At 37.2% G+C, this 21110-nt stretch overlaps 1 protein-coding gene across 2 annotated transcripts in view; it reads left to right on the top strand.

Moving 5' to 3' along the window:
• Nucleotides 1-7838, top strand: part of GABPA (GA binding protein transcription factor subunit alpha) — a 35258-nt gene extending 27420 nt beyond the window's left edge. Inside the window, exons 8-10 of one of the 2 annotated variants that reach the window (XM_032277114.1) lie at nt 396-536; nt 777-969; nt 4411-7838. In XM_032277114.1, the coding sequence (XP_032133005.1) occupies nt 396-536; nt 777-969; nt 4411-4639 (563 nt within the window). In that variant the 3' untranslated portion in view covers nt 4640-7838. The remainder of the gene's footprint in view (nt 1-395; nt 537-776; nt 970-4410) is intronic. The other variant, XM_032277113.1, reaches the window with a different exon arrangement.
• The last annotated feature ends 13272 nt before the right edge of the window (nt 7839-21110 follow it).

Here is a 21110-nt window from a genome sequence, read left to right as displayed (position 1 = left end):
CCATCCTTTCAGCCTTATTTCAGGTATTGCCAGCGTCTCAAAGTGCTGGTGTGAATTCTCATTTGTCCACATATTCTACAATATTTGACAAACTGTTTTTATGAACAAATGTTTTAAAACATGTTTAAATACTCTTTGTCTAATGTGTGTGCACCACTAAGTTATTTCTAAATAAGGATACTAGCTCTTACTAAGTTAAGATGCACAAACTGTAATGCAAACATCATACTTAACCCTCTGAACTTTTTCGTGATTTTGTTTGAAACTATGGGTTGAGGCTTTCTGTAGTGAAGTCCTTTCTTGGGGTTATTTGCAGGGTATTAAACTGATGTCTTTAATTTTTTTTTTTTTCTGCTTGTATTGAAAGAAAAAATTCCCCTTATCTGTCTTTGCAGCTGTGCAAATTATTCCAGCATCAGTGCAATCTGCTACACCGACTACCATTAAAGTTATAAATAGTAGTACAAAGGCAGCTAAAGTACAAAGAGCTCCAAGGATTTCAGGAGAAGACAGAAGCTCACCTGGGAACAGAACAGGTATTTTTGTATTTTCTCATATTTATAAAATGTATCTAATTGGGTATATTTTGTTTTATTTCACTGTATGAAAAATGTGAGTTTGGACCATCCCTCTGGCAATATTTAGACAGCACTTCTAGAAAAACAAAACTTGTTTTTGCCACAGCTAAGATTTCAACCAAGGGACCAGTTTGTTGCCTTTGCCTTGGGCATATCTGTAACACTATAGCCAATGCTTTGTTCCTCTTACCAATTTAGGAAACAATGGCCAAATCCAACTATGGCAGTTTTTGCTAGAACTTCTTACTGATAAGGATGCTCGAGACTGTATTTCTTGGGTTGGTGATGAAGGTGAATTTAAGCTAAACCAGCCTGAACTGGTTGCACAAAAATGGGGACAACGTAAAAATAAGCCTACGATGAACTATGAGAAACTCAGTCGTGCATTAAGGTAAGCCTTTATTACTTTTTTTTTCTGTTATTAGGCCTTTCTAAAAAATAGCTTCTTATTCTAGATGTAAGCATTGTAATGTAATGATATTAAAAACTTTTAAAAAGATCTTAATAAGTTTGAGGTACAGTATTTTTTTTTAAATTATTTTTATCTGATTTGAAAGCATATAATACTGTGTCCAAAAACAACATGTTTTATTTTTGAGGTTTTTATTATTTGCATAGTGAATTGTTAATTTTTAATGAGTAAGTAGATACTGTCCTGTGTTTTTACAATTAAATGCAAAATACCCATTTTCTATACAATCTGCCTAAATCTGGATATCCAACCTTTACGTCAATACAGATTTTCCATAAGTAGTATGAAGTTTTTCAACAGAAATTATCCGAAATTATGCCTACTACAATGATGGAAATTCAGTAGGTACAAATTAGTATCTGAGAAGACGGATATATAAGGATATCATGGAATTATGTCTGATTTTTTGAGAGAGTGAATATAGTAAAGTAGTTCTGCAGTTTACCAGTTTTTCTAAATAGCATGCGTTTACTGCTTCATATTTCACGTGGCCATTTTCACACTGAAAGATTGTGATTTAGCTTACACACACACACACACTCTCTCACTCGCTCTCTTTTTCTCTCTCTCTCTCTCCTTTCCCCTTTCCATCCCTTCATCTCAATTCCCATGAAACTATAGGGAAATTTTGGTTCAGCCAGTGTTACTGTTACAGTATTATGGCCATGTAACTACTATAACATAGTTGACCATGATTATTTTTCTTTTCCTGAATGACCTGTTGTTCCTCAGAGTTCATAAGTAACTCAAATGTTTAGTTTTCAGTATGCTTATCATTTGTCATTCAGTCTCAAACACATTGCAAACTGGCTAAAGATTTTTTGTATATAATCAGAATTAGAGCTGCCATTTTTGAAAGTTGATACAGATTGTGTACATACAAGTCCCCTCAAAATTACAGGTAAATTGTTAGAATTAATAATTAAGATGTAGTTCTCCCCAGATTGATCTAAGGTTCAGTGCAGCACTGAATTTTGATTTGAAAGCTCTAAGTTTTTTCATAGAACTCAGAAAGATAATTGTAAAATTCACGTGGGACTAGAACGTACCATGGTAGTCAGGACACCTGAAAATTAGCAAAGTGGAAAGACTTATCCCACAGCATATTGAGACTGACTCTAAATTTACAGTAATAAGACAGTTACGCTATTTGCTCAGGACAAACAGGACATACAGTAGAATAGGGAACCAAAATAGAATCAGCAGTACATACGAATTTGATTTAAAGAAATGGCAGTGGGGAGAAAACATATGAGGAAAATACCTGCTTTCAGTCTTCATTGCTGGGAATAATTTACTGTCCATCTCCAGGGGAAAAGTAAAAGTTGACAAAAATCAATTCCATGTAGTTTGTAGCTCTACATGTGTAAAAAGTAAAATAGAAAAGCATCTGGAGATACTTTCATAACTTGTGGTGGTAGGGAGACATTTAAACAGAATCAGAAAGATTTAATTCTAAAGGAAAAGATCAATAAATTGGACTTTATTTAAATTAGGAACTTTTGGTTGTTGAAAGCCTCTTTAAGAGAGCCACACATGTCTGACAGAAGTATCTAGAATATCTAAAGAATTCTTACAAATCGGCTTTTTAATGGGCAAGAGACTTGAATAGACACCTCAGGCTAGAGATTATCCAAATGGCCAATGACTATATGCAAAGGTGTACTGCCTCTTTGGTATTCTGAGTAATGCAATTGAAAACCATAATTAAATGGCACAACACACCCCCTAGAATGGCTACAATTTAAAAGATTGCCAGAACCAAGCCTGTTGAGGATATGGAGCAATGGGAATGCTTCTATCCTTTTGATAGGAATGTAAATTGTAACCTGTAACTCAGCAGTTGCTCCCCTAAGCAATTGTTTCGTATATATCAAACAGAAGTGTACTTGTGTGCTCATACACGTTCATAGCAGATTGTTTATAACATCCAAACCCCAGAAACAACCCATATGTCTATCAACAGTAGAGTGAATAAATCAATCAGTTATGATGATATATTCATACAAGAATACCTTGCATTCTTGAAAACCGAGTTTCTGCTACAAATGACATCAGTGAACCTCACAAGCATAATGTTCAGTGACAGAATCCAGACCCAAACGACCAAATCTGTATGATTACATTTATTTAGTAAAATTTAAAAAAACAGGCAAAGTAAATTCCAGTATTTAGGGATGCATGTTTGGGTGACAAAAATACAAAGACAAGCAAGGAAATTACTATCATGAAACAGGCTTGTACTTACCTTTTAGAGCCAGGATTTGGGGAATGATTAGGAGGGGACATAAAGGGGATTCTAGGTGCTGGCAGTGTTCTGTTTCTTGACCTGAGTGATACTTAACAGGTGAATGAATGTTCACTTTGTAATTAATCACTGAGCTGTTCACTTCTGTGTCCTTTTGTTTATGTGATATAGCTCACAATTAAAAAGGTTAAAAAAATACAAGTTCAAAAAAAAGAGGGAAGAAAAGAAATCATATCCATGAAATATAGGTATTGTGTATCTCTCTACTTTCTTCATTTTAGGGAGGGAACAAGTGGAATGAATGCTACTATTTACAGTTGTGATGCATCTACTAGATCAAAGGAAGTATTAAGTAAAATTCAAATTTGTGTGTGGATCTTTGTTTCTTTTTATCACCTCTTACCACGAAATGTGATTATGCCAACTCCATTTTCCTCCTAGATTATAAAACCTCTTTCCTTTTCCATTTTCCTTTTATGTATAATCTTACATATTAATATAGAAATTTCCCAATTTCCTGTATGTAAGTTAGTCTTTTAATTAATAGATTCTTGATTAAGCCAAGTGACTTTTATCCTTGATATAAATGTGATAAGTTTATATCACTGGTACTTTTGCAAATAGTTTTTGCAAATAGTTGTTCCTTTTGTAATAGCCCTTTGTCAGTGAGCATTGCAATTTTAAAATAAGGCCTTTGCAGTCTGCCTGCCCTGGGAAATACGACTCCTGTGGTCTCAAAAGTGTTAGGTTTTCAATCTTGGCTTTCTTACTCCAGTGCTCTTGTTCTTAGGCTCTACTGCTGCTCTCAAAGTTTTTATTTTGTTTAAGAATTATTTTTAAATCAATGTGTTATCCTAATTGTTGGAAATATGTTTTGAAAGTTGAATGCGCAGAGTTTTTGGAGTACTGAGCATTGAAATTTTAGTAAATAATGTTTGGATGTTTCCTTTGATGGTAGCATTAAATATTCTATATAACTTCAATATCAATTGCCATTGTGGAGGATGCAGTATTCTACTAGGCTTCTGCTTATGGACTAGTCTGTAAACTATTGTAAGAAATCTGAATTATTTATTTTTTTATGACGTCTAATTTTTTTTCTCTTTTTAAAGATATTATTATGATGGGGACATGATTTGTAAGGTTCAAGGAAAGAGATTTGTGTACAAGTTTGTCTGTGACTTGAAGACTCTTATTGGATACAGTGCAGCAGAGTTGAACCGTTTGGTCACAGAGTGTGAACAGAAGAAACTTGCAAAGATGCAGCTCCATGGAATTGCCCAGCCAGTCACAGCAGTAGCTCTGGCTACTGCTTCTCTGCAAACAGAAAAGGATAACTGAGCCCCAGTACGTTCTGGGACTCCACAGTCTTTCTTAAAATGTTTAGAGCAAGTATAGCTCTTACCTTTATTATCAAATTTGAATCTTCTTTTATTTCTAGACTGTACAATCTGATGCATGATTTTTTTTTATAAATATTTCATACTCTTGTGAATTTGGATCTTTTTACTTTAAGCATATATTTTAGAATATGTGTATGTTAAATTATCTCCACAGTGTCTGCAGCGTGAAGGCAGGTTCATTGTGGAATAGTTTGTTAACAGTCAGGAAAGCTAAACTGGTCAGTATTAATGTGTAGCCCTACCAAAAATAGCCAGTAGTATCTGAAAATGAAAAATAAATGAAGTATCTCCAGGAAACAGTCTGGCTTAACTATTTTTGAAAATATAACTGTTTCCCCTCTCTGCTGCTTTAGATGTTGCTTTACCTAGAACCAGAAAATGGAATTTCTCAGCTAAAGCATGTGCCTGTTTCATCTAATCAAGCAGAGCTAAAATGTTCATAGCGAATAAAATTATATTAATAAATTACTAAACTATCAGGTTATTTATATATTTGCAAGCAAAGGACAGTAAGAATTTGACTGGCAGAAGAGCAGTGCTGAAGGAGGAGATCGAGGTTTAAATCTGGCTTATTAACTCAAGCCAGTTTTAAGGATTTTCTGAATAGATTATTCATGTCAGACCAAGAATTTAAATTATTTTGAGAGAGGCATTTAATTCTAATAAACCAGCTGTTACAGAAATTATAAAATGATCTCTGTTTTTCCTGTCAGAGATTTAAAAAACTGAAAAGGTATACCTGAACCCAAAAATAAAGGTTTGGTTTGGTTTGTTATGGCGTCCTTTTTTTTTTTTTTTTTTTTTAAATTACCCTATAGTGCCAGATTATTATGCAAAGCAGCTTATATTTCTGTGTTTCTGATAAAATGAAGACTTTAAATCAGTCAGCAGTACTTTACCTTTCAAGGCATTAGTAAATTACTTGCAAATAGTTTTAAAAGGAAAATTTGACCTCTGTTATAGGCAGTCTTCTCTTTAAAACAATACTTTTCTACTTTTCTTTTGAATATATGTGTGTATACATGTCTATATACATATTCAGTTGATCATTTTATATTATACATGAAGACATGCAGAAGTTATTAAATAACTCATTTTAAGATTTCTAATTACTGCATATATGACATTCCTTATACAAGCTAACACTAAACAAAAATGGCTAGAAATGTCTCATTTAAGATATTAAGCACGAATTATTATATGAGACTGGCTATGTGCCAGTCTCATACAATAATTAATCCTCTTACAGATTTGAGAATGTTGATTCTCAAATATTTAAGTACCATCTCCTTTATTGTTTTTTTTAAATCTGTCCCCTTAAAAAGCTTCTTAAGAGCTCAGTAACGCTTTTGACTTAACTAGGAGAAAGGGAGATGATGATACAGGCAAGATGGCATTGTTAGCAATTCTGGTAGTGGTTTGGAATGAATCTTAAGAGGCAGGGATCTTAAGGTTAAGGAAGAGGGGAGAGAGAGAGGAGGGATCTTTGATCTCTTTCTCTGGTAATCTTAAAGCATAATTTTTCTACAACATTTAATTCATTTATATTAAATCCTTTCTGCAGTGGGTATCTGAGCAGAGTATTTCCATTTTTACTTTTTTGAAAGAGAATATATGGACAAATTATTAGTACAATTTGGGCACTGTGGTTGTAAGAATATCAGTAAAATAACAATATGAAATAATATACAGAAGCTCTAGCTTCAGATAACAAATAGACAGCTAGAAAGTTTTGTAACATCCTCTTACAGCCTAGGGAGCTGACAAGTTGCTTGTAGTTTTAAAAAAGCAATAAAGTATACCCTTCTGGTATATCATCAAGAGCTTAAGAATCTTGGCTTTCATATTTAAAATGCTTTTCGGGAGACATATATTAAAATTTTAGCCAACATGACAGACATGTCTCAATTATATCTGTGTGTGTATGTTGTTAAAGTTAGAAACGCATTTGTTTTAGATCCCTAGAATGAAAATTTTTTTCTCATCTATGCAATTCCCATATGCTTTTTTTTTAAAATCATATTTTATTCATTTTCTTTGGCAATTTTCATTTTATTTCTCATCATAATTTGAACAGAGACAGTGCTCATACATGATCAGATGCTTTTTCTTACCATCATTTATGCATGACGACGTAGGTAAGTAATATGACTAATTTCTCCAGTTGATCCAAGAAACTCATTACTTTGCCTCAAATTGTTTGTAAAATATTTGTTTTACTTACTGAGGTTACAGTTATCAGAAAGCCAGGTAGTCTTTTCTTCTATTAAAAGATAACATATTGAGAAAGAAAATAAAATTCATGCTATTCATTTTCATTTTTGTATATGAATTTTTCATAGAATTTACAGTATATGCAAAGGAAGAAAGAATTATTAGTGGTCATTTGTACCTTAAAAGTACAAGAATATAAGTAAAAGAAATGTTCATTTATGTTTTAAAACTTGTTTTTCATATAAAGTTTTTATTGAGCCAACTTTCATACATATCTCACTAGCCTAAAGTCTAAATATTTGTGTTGATATCAGAAAATCAAACAAATTAGGCAGAATTGCCATGTGTGGTCTCATCTTCAGATAAATTGATCGCATTCATTTTTGTATCAGTCTATGTCATTTAATTAGGAAAAACTGTTTAGTTTTCTCCCCTGATTAATGGTGATACTCAAGTATGATACAAAAAGAATTGTACCACCAAATATTTTTGGAATTGTACCACCAAATATTTTTGTGAGGTCTGATGTTTTTCATATTCATCATTTTATGCTACTGCCTTTAAGAAAGAACTTGAAATAGCACAAAAATGTTTTAAAATTCATAATTGCAAAAACAAACCTGTGACTAACTTAATGTCTTCAGATCTAAAGGGTGTAAAAATACTGATACTTCGGTATTTCACTTGCTGCCAGGAAAAAAAAAATTCTCAATCTTTTGTAAAAGGGAGGAGGACTTTTGCATACATTTTTACTCTTTAAATAACAACGACACTTATACTGTCATAATAACAATTATGTATTTCTTTGTGGTTTTGTTTTGTAATTTTACATAAAACAGTTATTTTCTATTTTTACGCAGATAAAAAAATATTTGTGCATAAAATGTAAAAATAGTAAAATGACAAAAATAAAACTATTATACAATATGTTTCTGTGTTGCTTAAAGCTTTTTCCTGAAAACAAAATCTCAAATCCCCAGGATATTTTGTTGGATAGTAATCTGACAGTCCACTTATGATATTTGTACATATGATTCCTATGCATTTTTTTACTTAAAACTATCAATTTGGGAAGAACATATTCCACTGAACTAAAATTAGTAGGTTAATCTCTTTAAGAGAAATTCCATCTACAAAGCCAAATAGTTTTAGAACAGTAACAGATGAAGTGGTAAGACTGAGTAGCTGTCAGAAGGCTTGTTAAACTGTAAACCTTTAGTAAAGCTTTTTTTAAAAAACAAAAAAAAATTACCTGTTCATGTTGGCTATGAGCAGGTTCCTTCAGCCAGAACTAGAATATAGAAGAATGGAAGAGGTCAGGAAAAAGTAATTCATGCCTTTCTTTATGGGAAGCAATGAGGAAACTTTGATTGACATGCTTAAATAGGAAGTTATGGTTAGAAAAAATTGCTTTAAAAATACACAATCTAATTGTATCTAGTTCGAAGTGATGAAAAATCAGCCAGGACACTAATGAGGTATATTTGTTCTCCCGGGACTTCAGTTTTTTGTGTACAGCTTTAGAGTTTAATCTGCAAGCCAAGTATGTGTTTAAAATGCTTTTTACTAATAATAAACTGACAGCTTTAGGACACTGCTTTTAAAATTTTCTGTAGTGAAGGAGCACTTTCTTGTTTCCAATTTGTCACAGACAAACATTTGTAAAATAAAAACAATTAGTAGCAGGAAGGGAAAATGAGAGGTTACTGTTAAGTGAGTATAGAGTTTCAGTTTTGCAAGATAAAAGCTGGAGATGGTTGCATAATGAATATACTTATCTATATTTAAGATGCTAAATTTCATATTACGTATATTTCACCACAGTTGAGGTTTTTTAAAAGAATTACTACAAGAATTTTAAGGGCCGGGCGCGGTGGCTCAAGCCTGTAATCCCAGCACTTTGGGAGGCCGAGGCGGGTGGATCACGAGGTCAAGAGATCAAGACCATCCTGGTCAACATGGTGAAACCCCGTCTCTACTAAAACTACAAAAAATTAGCTGGGCATGGTGGCGCATGCCTGTAGTCCCAGCTACTCAGGAGGCTGAGGCAGGAGAATTGCCTGAACCCAGGAGGCGGAGGTTGCGGTGAGCCAAGATCACGCCATTGCACTCCAGCCTGGGTAACAAGAGTGAAACTCCGTCTCAAAAAAAAAAAAAAAAAAAGAATTTTAAGAATGAGTATTTACCAAATTAATACAATGAGGGGGAACATGATCAACTCAATAGATGCAGAAAAATACACAATTGAACATCCATTCATGATTAAAACTCTCAGCAAACTAGAACTTTGATCTGATAAAAAGGTATGTATGGAAAAACTTAAAATTCACATCACATTTGTTGCCCCTCACCACTCTGCCTCCTTCCCCACAAGATTTGGGAAAGGCAAAGAGGTACCCTGCTCTTACCATTTTTTTTCAGAATTGTATGGAAGATGCTAGCCTGTGAAATAAAGCAAGAAAAATAAAAAGCATACATACTGCAACAAAACTACAGAAGACATCAGACATGCTAAAAGCCCTCAAGAATCAAAAAAGCTATGAGAATAAGTAGCAAGGTAAGGCACAAAGTCAATATGCAAAGTTTGACTTTATTTCTACATGCTAGAAACAAATAAATGGAAATTGGCATTTTAAAATCACCATTTACAATAATACTAACATGAAACAGGAACAAGTGAAGCAGAATTTGTGCAAGACCCGTCAATGAAAACTACAGAACTTTCAAAGAAATGAAAAAGTCTAAGTAGATGGAGAGATACACCATTAATTCTGGATTGGAAGACTCCGTTTTGGGTTTCATTTATTTTTGAGACAGTCTCACTTTGTCACCCAAGCTGGAGTATAGTGATGCGATCTCAGCCCACTGCAACCTCTGGCTCCCGGATACAAGCGATTCTCATGCTTTGGCCTCCCAAAGTGCTGGGATTACAGGCATAAGCCACCATGCCTGACCTAAGACTCAACTGTGTATATGTAAATCTTGTAAATGTTAATTATTCCTAAGTTGATCTACAAATTCAATTCCAATAAAATTCTGGCAGTCTTTTTTTTGTAGACAAGCTAATTATAAAATATGTAAATGCAAATGACACAGAATAGCCAAAATATTTTGGAAAAAAAAATTATAGAGAACTTGCACTGTGCTATATAAAGCTTCACTATATAAAGCTACAGCAATCAAGAGGTGGTATTTAGATATGGATAGACATATAGTTCAGTGAACAGAATAGAATTCAGAAATGGACCCACATATATGGCTCATTGATTTTTGACAAAGGTGCCAAGGTAATTCAATAGGGAAAGGTTAGTTATTTCAACAAATGTTAGAACAACTGCATATATTCATGGAGAAAAATCAACCTCAACCCTTGCCTCATACCACACATAAAAATTAACACAAAATGGATTATAGACCTAATATAAAATCTAAAACTTATACCAAAAAAAATTTCAGCTGGGCGCAGTAACTCACGCTTATAATGCCAGCACTTTGGGAGGCTGAGGCGGGCGGATCACGAGATCAGGAGTTCAAGACCAACCTGGCCAAAATAGTGAACCCCATCTCTAATAAATACAAAATTAGCTGGGCGTGGTGGCATGCACCTGTAGTCCCAGCTGCTCAGGAGGCTGAGGCAGAAGAATCACCTGAACCCAGGAGGCGGAGGTTGCAGTGAGCGTAGCTTGCGCCACTGCACTCCACCCTGGGCAACAAAAATGAGACTCGTTTCAAAAAAAAAAAAAAAAATCTTAACCTTGGGGTAGACAAAGATTTTTTAGATATTAAAGAAGCAAAACTAGGTAGAGTGTGGTGGCTCATACCTACCTGTAAATCTAGTGCTTTGGAAGGCTGAGGCAGGACGAGGCCATGAGTTTTGAGACCAGCATAGGCAACATAGCAAGACCCCATCTCTACAAAAGTATAAAAATTAAAATAAAATTAGCTGGGCATGTTTGTATACAGCTGTAATTCTAGCTACTCAGAAGGCTGAGGAGGGAGGATTGTTTGAGCCTAGGTTAAAATTCGAGGTTCATGTGCAAGTTGAGCTTCAGGTTACAGTGAGCTATGATTCTGCTGCTGCAGCACTGCAGCCTGGTGGGGGTGACAGAGCGAGACGCTGTCTCTAATTAAAAAAAACAGACAGTTGGCCAGGCACGGTGGTTCACGCCTATAATCCCTGCACTTTGGAAGGCCAGGGCGGGTGGATCACGAGGTCAGGAGTTAGAGTCCAGCCTGGCCAACATGGTGAAACCCCGTCTCTACTAAAAATACAAAAAAAAAATTAGCCAGGTGCAGTGGCAGGCACCTGTAATCCCAGCTACTTGGGAGGCTGAGGCAAGAGAATCGCTTGAACCCAGGAGGTGGAGGTTGCAGTGAGCTGAGATCACACCACTGCACTCCAGCCTGGGCGATAGAGCAAGACTTCATCTCAAAAAAAAAAAAGGAAAGATACTATTAAAATAAAAGGCAAGGCTGGGTGTAGTGACACACATCTAATTTCAATGCTTTGGGAGACTGGGGAGGATTGCTTGAACCCAGGAGTTTGATACCAGCCTGGGCAACATCATGAGACACCCTCTCTACAAAAATAATAATGATAATAATTAGGCAAGCATAGTAGCATTCACCTGTAGTCCTGGCTACTCAGAAGGTTGAGGCAGGAACATTGTTTGAGCCCAGCAGTTCGAGGTTATAATGAGCTATGATCACACCAGTACACTGCAGCTTGGGTGATAGAGCAAGACCCTGTCTCTAAAAAATAATAATAAACTAAAAGGCAAGTTACAGATTGGGAGAAAATACTTGCAACATACTTATCATACAAAGATAAGATGATTGTATTGACCACACTGATTTATAATACTTTCTCATTAAGCGAGGAGCATCAGTTTTAACTGAATGATTATTGCAATGTTAATGGTATTTGAAAATGTATCTTACAAAGGTAAGATATTTAATATCAAAAATACATGAGGCACTCTTTAAACTCACTAAGACAATCAAATTATTTATGGTCAAAGGATTCATAGAAACATTTCATAAAAGAAGATACACATATGGCCAGTAAGCATATGAAAAGCTATTTGGCATTGTTAGTTATCAGGAAACACTAAGTCACAATCTAGTACCACTAAAAACACATCACAGCTGCTAAAAGTTAACACCTCACATTATCATGTTCTCAGTGACATGAACCAAATGAAGTCACGCACATTGCTAGTGGAAATGTAAAATGGCACACTACTTTGGAAAAGTTAAACACTTTTGTTACAACCCAGCGATTCTAATCCTAGGCATTTATTTTATTTGTTTTTTGAGATGGAGTTTCACTCTTGTTGCCCAGGCTGGAGGGCAACGATGTGATCTCAGCTCACTGCAACCTCCACCTCCCGGTTCAAGCAATTCTCCTGCCTCAGACTCCCAAGTAGCTGAGATAATGGGTGCCCACCACCATGCTCAGCTAATTTTTGTATTTTTAATAGAGATGGGTTTTCACCATGTTGGCCAGGCTAGTCTCAAATTCCTGACCTCAGGTGATCCACCCGCTTCCAAGTACTGGGGTGAGCTACCGCACATGGTCCAATCCTAGGCATTTGTTTAAGATAAATAAAACCTGTTCACTGAAAGACTTGTACACTAATGTTTATAACAGCTTTATTCATAATGTCCCCAAACTGTTAACGACCCAAATATCCATCAACAGGTGACCGAATAAACAAATTATGAATACCTATAGAAGAGAAGTATAACCAAGCAATATAAGGGAGGGAACAACAGCCTCAACAACAACTCTGGAAAAGGAAAATCTCATTGTAAAAATAGAAAGCAGATCATTGTTGCTTAGGGCTAGGCATAATGGCCGATTTCCTGGATTAGGCATAAAGAAATTTGGGAGAGTGATGAGCATATTCTATATTATGTTTTGTTGATGATAACATGGATGAACAGATTTGCCAAAACTCAACTAAATGTATACCTAAAATAGGAGAATGGGGTTATGTAAATTATACCTCAATAAGTTTACAAATTGAATTACTGGAGAAATGAAATTTAAAAGACAAAAATATGTAACCACTTTTTAAAAACTATTAGGTTCCACAGGCATAAGATTGCTTTATCAAATTACTTAAACTGTTTTAATGCTTGTACTTCTTTCCCTGTGGGCTGATGACAAACAGTTCATGACTTCACGACTGACCACACTGATCCACAATATTTCATCATCAGGTGATAAGCATCAGTTTTAACTACATGATTACGGCAATGTTAATGGTATTTGAAATTTTCTCTGTAATGTTTTTTTTTTGTTTGTTTTTTTGAGATGGAGTTTTGCTCTTGTTGCCCAGGCTGGAGTGCAATGGTACGATCTCAGCTCACTGCAGACTCCCCAGTTCAAGCAATTCTCCCACCTCAGTCTTCTGAATAGCTGGGATTACACGTCTGTACCACCACGCCCAGCTAATTTTTGTATTTTTAGTAGAGACAGGGTTTCAATCTGGCTGAGCTCAGGCTGGTCTCAATCTCCTGAGCTCAACTGATCTGCCCGCCTCAGCCTCCCAAAGTACTGGGATTACAGGCGTGAGCCACTATGCCCGGCAGTAATCTGAGAAAAGCACTTTCTCATGTCTGCTAATAAAATAGCTGATTTTGGAATCTTCAGTCTGTGATACTAGTAACACCCTGTTGACACCTATGCTATTTTTTATCGGTAACACCACAGTAACTAGATATGAATGAAATAGAACACTGAAGAAAAAGTTATTTATCATGTCTATGAGCAACTCTTTAATTCACTTCCTTAGGAAACTATGCAAAAATGTTTGCTCTAATACTCACCATATGAATAGAGAAAGTAAGCTTCATATCTCTACTGTTGGTTTTACTTTATGAATGAGAAGGCATATTGCATATTAGTACACTGATAAATATCACTTAGTAGTTGAACTAGAATGGTTCATTTGACTTAACGGTTAAAGGAAAAAGCTATACATTAAGAACATAGTAGTATTCTTGTCTCCAACACTCAAATTATAAAAATAGAGGATTTTTGTTTGTTTTTGAGATGGGGTCACTCTGTTGCCCAGGCTGGAGTGTAGTGGCACGATCTCGGCTCACTGCAACCTTTGACTTGTGGGTTCAAGCGATTCTCCTGCTTCAGTCTCCCATGTAGCTGGGACTACAGGTGTGAGCCACCACATCCAGGTCATTTTTGTATTTTTAGTAGAGACGGGGTTTCACCATATTGGCCAGGCTGGTCTTGAACTTCTGACCTCAAGTGATCCACCCGCTTTAGCCTTCCAAAGAGCTGGGATTACAGGCGTGAGCCACTGCGCCCGGCCTAAAAATAGAGGATACTTTAAATAAAATTAAATGTGAGAATCTGCTATGTTGGCCTAAAATGTATTAGCTAATTGATTAAACAAAGAAAAAATACCTAGAATGAAGGTATAAACAAATAAAGAGCCTTCTATTGAGGAGGACATGTAAAGTAGCGTGCCAAAGCAAAGAGCAAGAAGAAATGGATTATGGTCCTTGCTTTGCCATTAACCAGATAGGAAACTTACAGCAAGTTGTTTAACCATTCTCCTCCATTTTCTCTCCTATGCTAGAGTCATTGACATATTTGCCTGCAGTGCAGGGCTATTGAAAGTGTTAGATGAAGCCTGGGCACACTGGCTCATGCCTGTAATCCCAGCACCTTGAGAGGCCGAGGCAGGCCAATCATGAGGTCAAGAGATCGAGACCATCCTGGCCAACATGGTGAAACCCTGTCTCTACTAAAAATACAAAAATTAGCTGGACGTGGTGGCGTGCACCTGTAGTCCCAGCTACTTGGGAGGCTGAGGCAGGAGAATTGCTTGAACCTGGGAGGCAGAGGTTGCAGTAAGCCGAGATTGTGCCACTGCACTCCAGCCTGGCATCTGGCAACAGAGCGAGACTCTGTCTCAAACAAACAAACAAAAATATCATGAAAGGGCTAGATGAACTCATGTATGTGAATTCATCTTACAACTACAGACTACTAAGTAAGTATAAAGGTCTAAGAAAGAAAAGCCACCCTCCAAAGAATCCAGCGTTCTACAGTTGAAATTGGTGCTCATTTCATTTAATGGTGAAAATGAAAAAATAGTGTAAAAAATGTGTTGAATGACTGAATGAGTGAATAAGGAATAACAGCTAATTCTGATCTCTTATGATATGTCAAGTCCTTTATTTGCCTTCTCACTTATTTCTCTGAAGTAGATAAGAGAACTATCCATTTATAAATAGGGAAATTGAGGCATAGAGGGATTAATCAACTTGGCTGAGGTCACTTGCATAAGGCCAAACCAGACTTGAAGCCCTGCCTGGGGCTTTTCATTAGGATTTTCATTCTGTCTCAACAAAAGATAGCTGTTAACGCCTACAGTCAATGAAAGGGAGGTGTGTTTAATACATCTAACAAATGAGAATTGCAGACACTGGGTACTTTTCTCATTTCTCCTGGTTTTTATTTGTCCTATCCAAAGTGAGAACCTTATACCAAATTTTACTTTAAGTAGGATTCATTTCTAATAAGTCAGTGGAGTTTTATAAAATATTATAATACAGGCCGGGCGCGGTGGCTCAAGCCTGTAATCCCAGCACTTTGGGAGGCCGAGGCGGGTGGATCACGAGGTCAAGACATGGAGACCATCCTGGTCAACATGGTGAAACCCCGTCTCTACTAAAAATACAAAACATTAGCTGGGCATGGTGGCGCGTGCCTGTAATCCCAGCTACTCAGGAGGCTGAGGCAGGAGAATTGTCTGAACCCAGGAGGCGGAGGTTGCAGTGAGCTGAGATCGCGCCATTGCACTCCAGCCTGGGTAACATGAGTGAAACTCCGTCTCAAAAAAAATATATATATATATTATAATACAACCAACCCTTAGTAAAATAATGGCTCTAGGCAATCATCAGCAACAGCTGCTAAAACCATCAGGTGAAAAGTTGGTAAGACACTGTATAAAGGATGGATTTACCTTACAGTTCCTGAATGCACCTATCAATCTTAGTATCACAAAAAGAGACAAATAGATAATCATGCCTCCTGAGATGACACTGAGCCCACTCTTGCTAAAACATGAACTGAACCTAAATCTGATAAGTTCCCCAGATATAAGTACCAGTTCATAGTAAATATAGGAGACAGAGAAACTGTCACTTACATGGATACAATCAACAAAAATACAAATGAAAATAACACAGATACAAAAACCGTTACAAGGAAAAAAAAAAGAAGAAGGGAATGTAGAGATTAGAAGAGACTTAAGAGTCTCTTTCACTCAACCGAATGCATTGTGTGGTTTTGTTTGTATCCTGATCACAATAAATAAGCAACTATAAAAGAAATTGAGGCAATCAAGGAAATTTGAACACCGTATTTTTTTTAAATGTTAAGGAATTGCTGTTCTTTTTTGGGTGTGATAATAGTGTTGTGGTTATTAGGAGGAAAGGAAGGAATTGGGAGAAGAGAGAAACTGAGGAAAGGGATTTTAATCATTCAAAAATGCATATCAAGTACTTAGAGATGAAATAGTCTGATGTCTAACATTTGCTTCAAAATATTTCAGGGGGTGGAGTATAAATACACACACACACACACACACACACACACAGGCCATATGCTAAAAACTGTTGAAAGTGGGTGATAGATCCATAAGGGTTAATTATTCTATGCTCTCTATTGAGTATGCATCAAATTTTCCATAAAATACATCATTTTTTAAAAACACTATCATAAAGAAGCTTACCCAAAACAATACCGCAGGTGTGGCAATGTCACCTACAAAATCATATCAGGTTTTTAAAACTGTGTCACTAGGTAAAGAATACATATTTCTTTTCATGAAATGGTGGGCACTTTACTTAACAAATGTGTTTCTGAAAAGTTGTACCTAAATAAACTATTGTAAGCATAATTGTTAGCAGCATATACTGTTTGGCCCCCACCAAAAAAGGTGCATTCATCTTTTTTTTTTTGAGACAAGGCCTTGCTCTTTCACTCAGGCTATATACAGCGGCACAGTCACAACTCACTCCCAGGCTCCAGCAGTCCTCCCACTCCAGCCTCTCACTGGGACCACAGGTACATGCTACCACTCCTGGCTAATTCTTTTTAAATTTTTGGTAGATGCAGGGTCTCCCTATGCTCCTGCCCAGGCTGGTCTCACACTCCTGGGCTCAAGTGATCCTCCCGCCTTGGCCTCCCAAAGTGCTGGTATTGAAGGCATGAGCCAATGTGCCCAGCCCATAATTCTGGAATACCAGAGAAGAAAAAAGGTTTATAATTAAGCTTTAAATTACAGAGAAGTATTCCTGAAAAACATTTAGTAAGTGGAAACTAACCAGCTGTAATAAATATATGTAGAGGCCGGGTGTGGTGGCTCACTCCTGTAATCCCAGCACTTTGGGAGGCCGAGACAGGCGGATCACGAGGTCAGGAGTTCGAGACCAGCTTGACCAACATGGTGAAACCCCGTCTCCAAAAATACAACAAATTAGCTGGGTGTGGTGGTGAATGCCTGTAATCCCAGCTACGCAGGAAGCCGAGGCAGGAGAATTGCCTGAACCTGGGAGGTGGAGGTTGCAGTGAGCCGAGACTGTGCCACTGCACTCCAGCCTGGGCAACAGTGAGACTTCGTCTCAAAAAAATAAATAAATAAAAATTAAATAAATATATGTAGAAACCCAGGACTCGCAAGGACTTCACAAGAAACATTAGACACAAATTACCACAAGGTAACACAGCTGACATGGAAATTAAATCTCATCAAACCTATTTCTAAAACTCCTTCATAGTTTCTTACTGCCCTTTGGAAAAAAAAAAAAAAAAGTCCGATTTCCGGCCGGGCGCAGTGGCTCATATCTGTAATCCCAGCACTTTAGGAGGCTGAGGCGGGCAGATCACGAGGTCAGGAGATCCAGACCATCCTGTCCAACATGGTGAAACCCAGTCTCTACTAAAAATACAAAAATTAGCTGGGCGTAATGGCGCGTGACTGTAGTCCCAGCTACTCAGGGAGGTTGAGGCAGCAGAAATGCTTGAACCCGGGAGGCGGAGGTTGCAGTGAGCAGAGACCCCACCACTGCACTCCACCCTGGCGACAGAGAGTAGCCATGTGACAGGCGCACAGGAAACAATCCTCAGAGCATACACAGGACTAGTAGTAGTTGTGCTTTCAGCCGCTAGAAAGGAAAACCTTGTAATCATAAGGCATAGAGTTCTCAGAATGCTAGAGACTCAAAGCTGCCCTGATCTTACCTGACAAAGCTTAAAAAGAAAGCCTAGGACCGGCCAGGCGTGGTAGCTCACACCTATAATCCCAGCACTTTGGGAGGCTGAGGCAGGTGGATCACTTGAGGTCAGGAGTTTGAGACCAGCCTGGTCAACATGATGAACCCTGTTTCTACTAAAAATATAAAAATTAGCCAGGCATGGTGGCAGATGCCTGTAGTCCCAGCTACTCGGGAGGCTGAAGCAGGGGAATCGCTGGAACCCAGGAGGCAGAGGTTGCAGTGAGCCAAGATCACGCCACTGCACTCCAGCCTGGGTGACACAGTGAGACTCAGTCTCAAAAAACCCCCAAGAAAGGCTAGTGCCAGAACAAAATTTAAAATGACTTTGGGAATAAAAAATAATAATTACTGTTAATTTGCATTAATTAAAAAAATCTGATCCATTATCTATTGTATGCATGTATAAAAATATCACATGTACCCCCAACATATATATAACTATTGTGTCAGTTTTTAAAAAGTTGTACCCAATCTTCAAATTCCAACTAAAATGTTAACTGACTCCCTTCATCTGAATTCTTGCAACATTCTTTTATGTCAATTAACACAGTCTATATTTTGGAGATTTTATCCAATTGTATTGTAAATGGGTTTTTTCTATTAGGTTGGTGCAAAAGCAATTGCAATTTTTGCAACTACTTTTGCACCAACATAAGAGTTGTGCTGTAAATTCCCAGGGGACAGGGAACACCCAAGATTCATACATCTTTATATAAATATCTTTTTTTTTTTTTGAGACGGAGTTTCGCTCTTGTTACCCAGGCTGGAGTGCAATGGCGCGATCTCGGCTCACCGCAACCTCCGCCTCCTGGGTTCAAGCAATTCTCCTGCCTCAGCCTCCTGAGTAGCTGGGATTACAGGCACGCGCCACCATGCCCAGCTAATTTTTTGTAGTTTTAGTAGAGACGGGGTTTCACCATGTTGACCAGGATGGTCTCGATCTCTTGACCTCGTGATCCACCCGCCTCGGCCTCCCAAAGTGCTGGGATTACAGGCTTGAGCCACCGCGCCCGGCCTATGTATATATCTTAACCATCTTGCATTATTGGTGCCTTGCATAAATCTGATTTCAAAATATATATTTGCCCAATAAATGAATCAGTAAAGTTTAATCCAAAAATGTATTAACTGGCTATTAATTTGTATGAATTTATGTAGAAGTCTTCTTAAAAATGTGAAAGTTAACTTAAGAATCACTCTCATATCATTATTGCCAGCATGTTTTCCAAAGTACGAGCCTAAATATAAGGACTAGTCAGTTCTCATGGCCATTAATGTACACTGGTAAAATTATTTTTATTAATTATATTGGAATTTGCAAAGTCTGTTTCCAAATCCAACTGGGGTGATTTTTATGGCACAGCGATTATTTGAGTGGTACTTCTAAGTCATGTAGAAAAGAAAAATGTGAATCTGGGGGGTTCTGTGATGCTTAGAGATTTCAGTTCCAACTTGTTCCAGTTGATGTCACTATGGCAAAGGTATCCCAAACATGCAGCACGCAGCAGCAGCAGGAGAGTAAGAATCAAATAATGTGGCTGCATCAAGAGGAAACGTATCTGGGGGCAATGCTAAAATGGGCATGGGAGCCTGGCAGAACATCAGGGTTCTATTTTTGGAATCAGAGGGGCCCAGTGAAGGCATTTACCTGATCTTTGAGTCAGCGAAACAAACACTCAAACAAAGCCATAATGAGTTTGGAAGCTGTGAAACTGTTGCTCTTTGCAATGACAGATCAGGTAACTCTTCCCATGCTCTGAAATGCAGCAATGCATTGAGGTAGCAGCAATTACAGCCTTTCATCTGGCCATTCTGCTCTGTAGAAAGTAGTAAATGGACCTCTTAAGGCTAAATTTCTAACTCTGGACTGCTGCATCATCTTTCTCCCTGCAGGAAGTCATGACAGACAAGAGAGGAAGTCCAAAGCAAGGACAACGCTGTTTATGAAAAAGAGTGGTAATGGATCAGAGTGAAAATTAACAGATGTTCAGATAAAAATGTCTGCCTGGGCACTTTATGGCTCCAAAGTAAATAATATGTCCTTGAGTTTTAGCAGCTGTTTAAAGACTCCTATACCTTTTAGTGTTAAACGGCAAGGTAAAGGAACTCTTATGTAACTTAACACTGTTCATCAACAAGAACTTACTGGGTATTTTTCTGAAATATGAAAAACAGATCTGTTTTCAGATATTATTCAACTGTGCAAGGAGGCAAACAGATGTATTCATTAATACTCACCACAGAGCATATTGTGATATTCGCAAATGGAAAATGCTGGAGCAGAAAACACAAATGTTTTCTGTTATGAAACCTGCTTTCATGAGACCATGACATTCAAGGAGGATCTCATTTAGGGCTGTTTTTTGTTGTTACACTTTATGTAATGGCTGATTTTTCTAAATAAGATAATTTTAACCTTGTTTTAGAATATTATTATTCTTGTTTCCTGTCTAAAAGTAGATAATTTTACTTGTTTCAAGTTTTTCCCCCCAAGTTTTGCCTCAGGATCTATAAAAGTCGATTTTTTTATAGTAAGTTATTGGACGCCCCAGTGAAGAAAAGGTTTTCGCAAAGCTGAAGGAAATTCAGGGCAAGAGTGTGAAATGTGAAATGTCATTGGTAAATTACACATCAACTAAGAATCCTGGTTTCTGTTTTATACCCTGTGAACCAGTAACAATGACTGGCATGGGGACATTTCCTTGGAATTCTGCCTGAGAAAAGCAGGAGTGTTCAGTCCTTTAGCATCACCAACAGCTTTGGATGCCAAAAGACCTTGCTGGTGGGGCTCCAAGTGCCCAGACACAACTATGAGGCAGGGTTTAATGGGGAAATGACTCAGGTCTGAGATGAATAGGAAGAGGGGAAAATGA

The sequence above is a fragment of the Sapajus apella genome, unplaced genomic scaffold (assembly GCF_009761245.1).
Source record: "Sapajus apella isolate SASKATOON/1434 unplaced genomic scaffold, GSC_monkey_1.0 scaffold8, whole genome shotgun sequence".
NCBI lineage: Eukaryota > Metazoa > Chordata > Mammalia > Primates > Cebidae > Sapajus > Sapajus apella.
The sequence above is the reverse complement of the archived record's forward strand: the minus strand, read 5'-3'. Positions and strand labels throughout refer to the sequence as shown.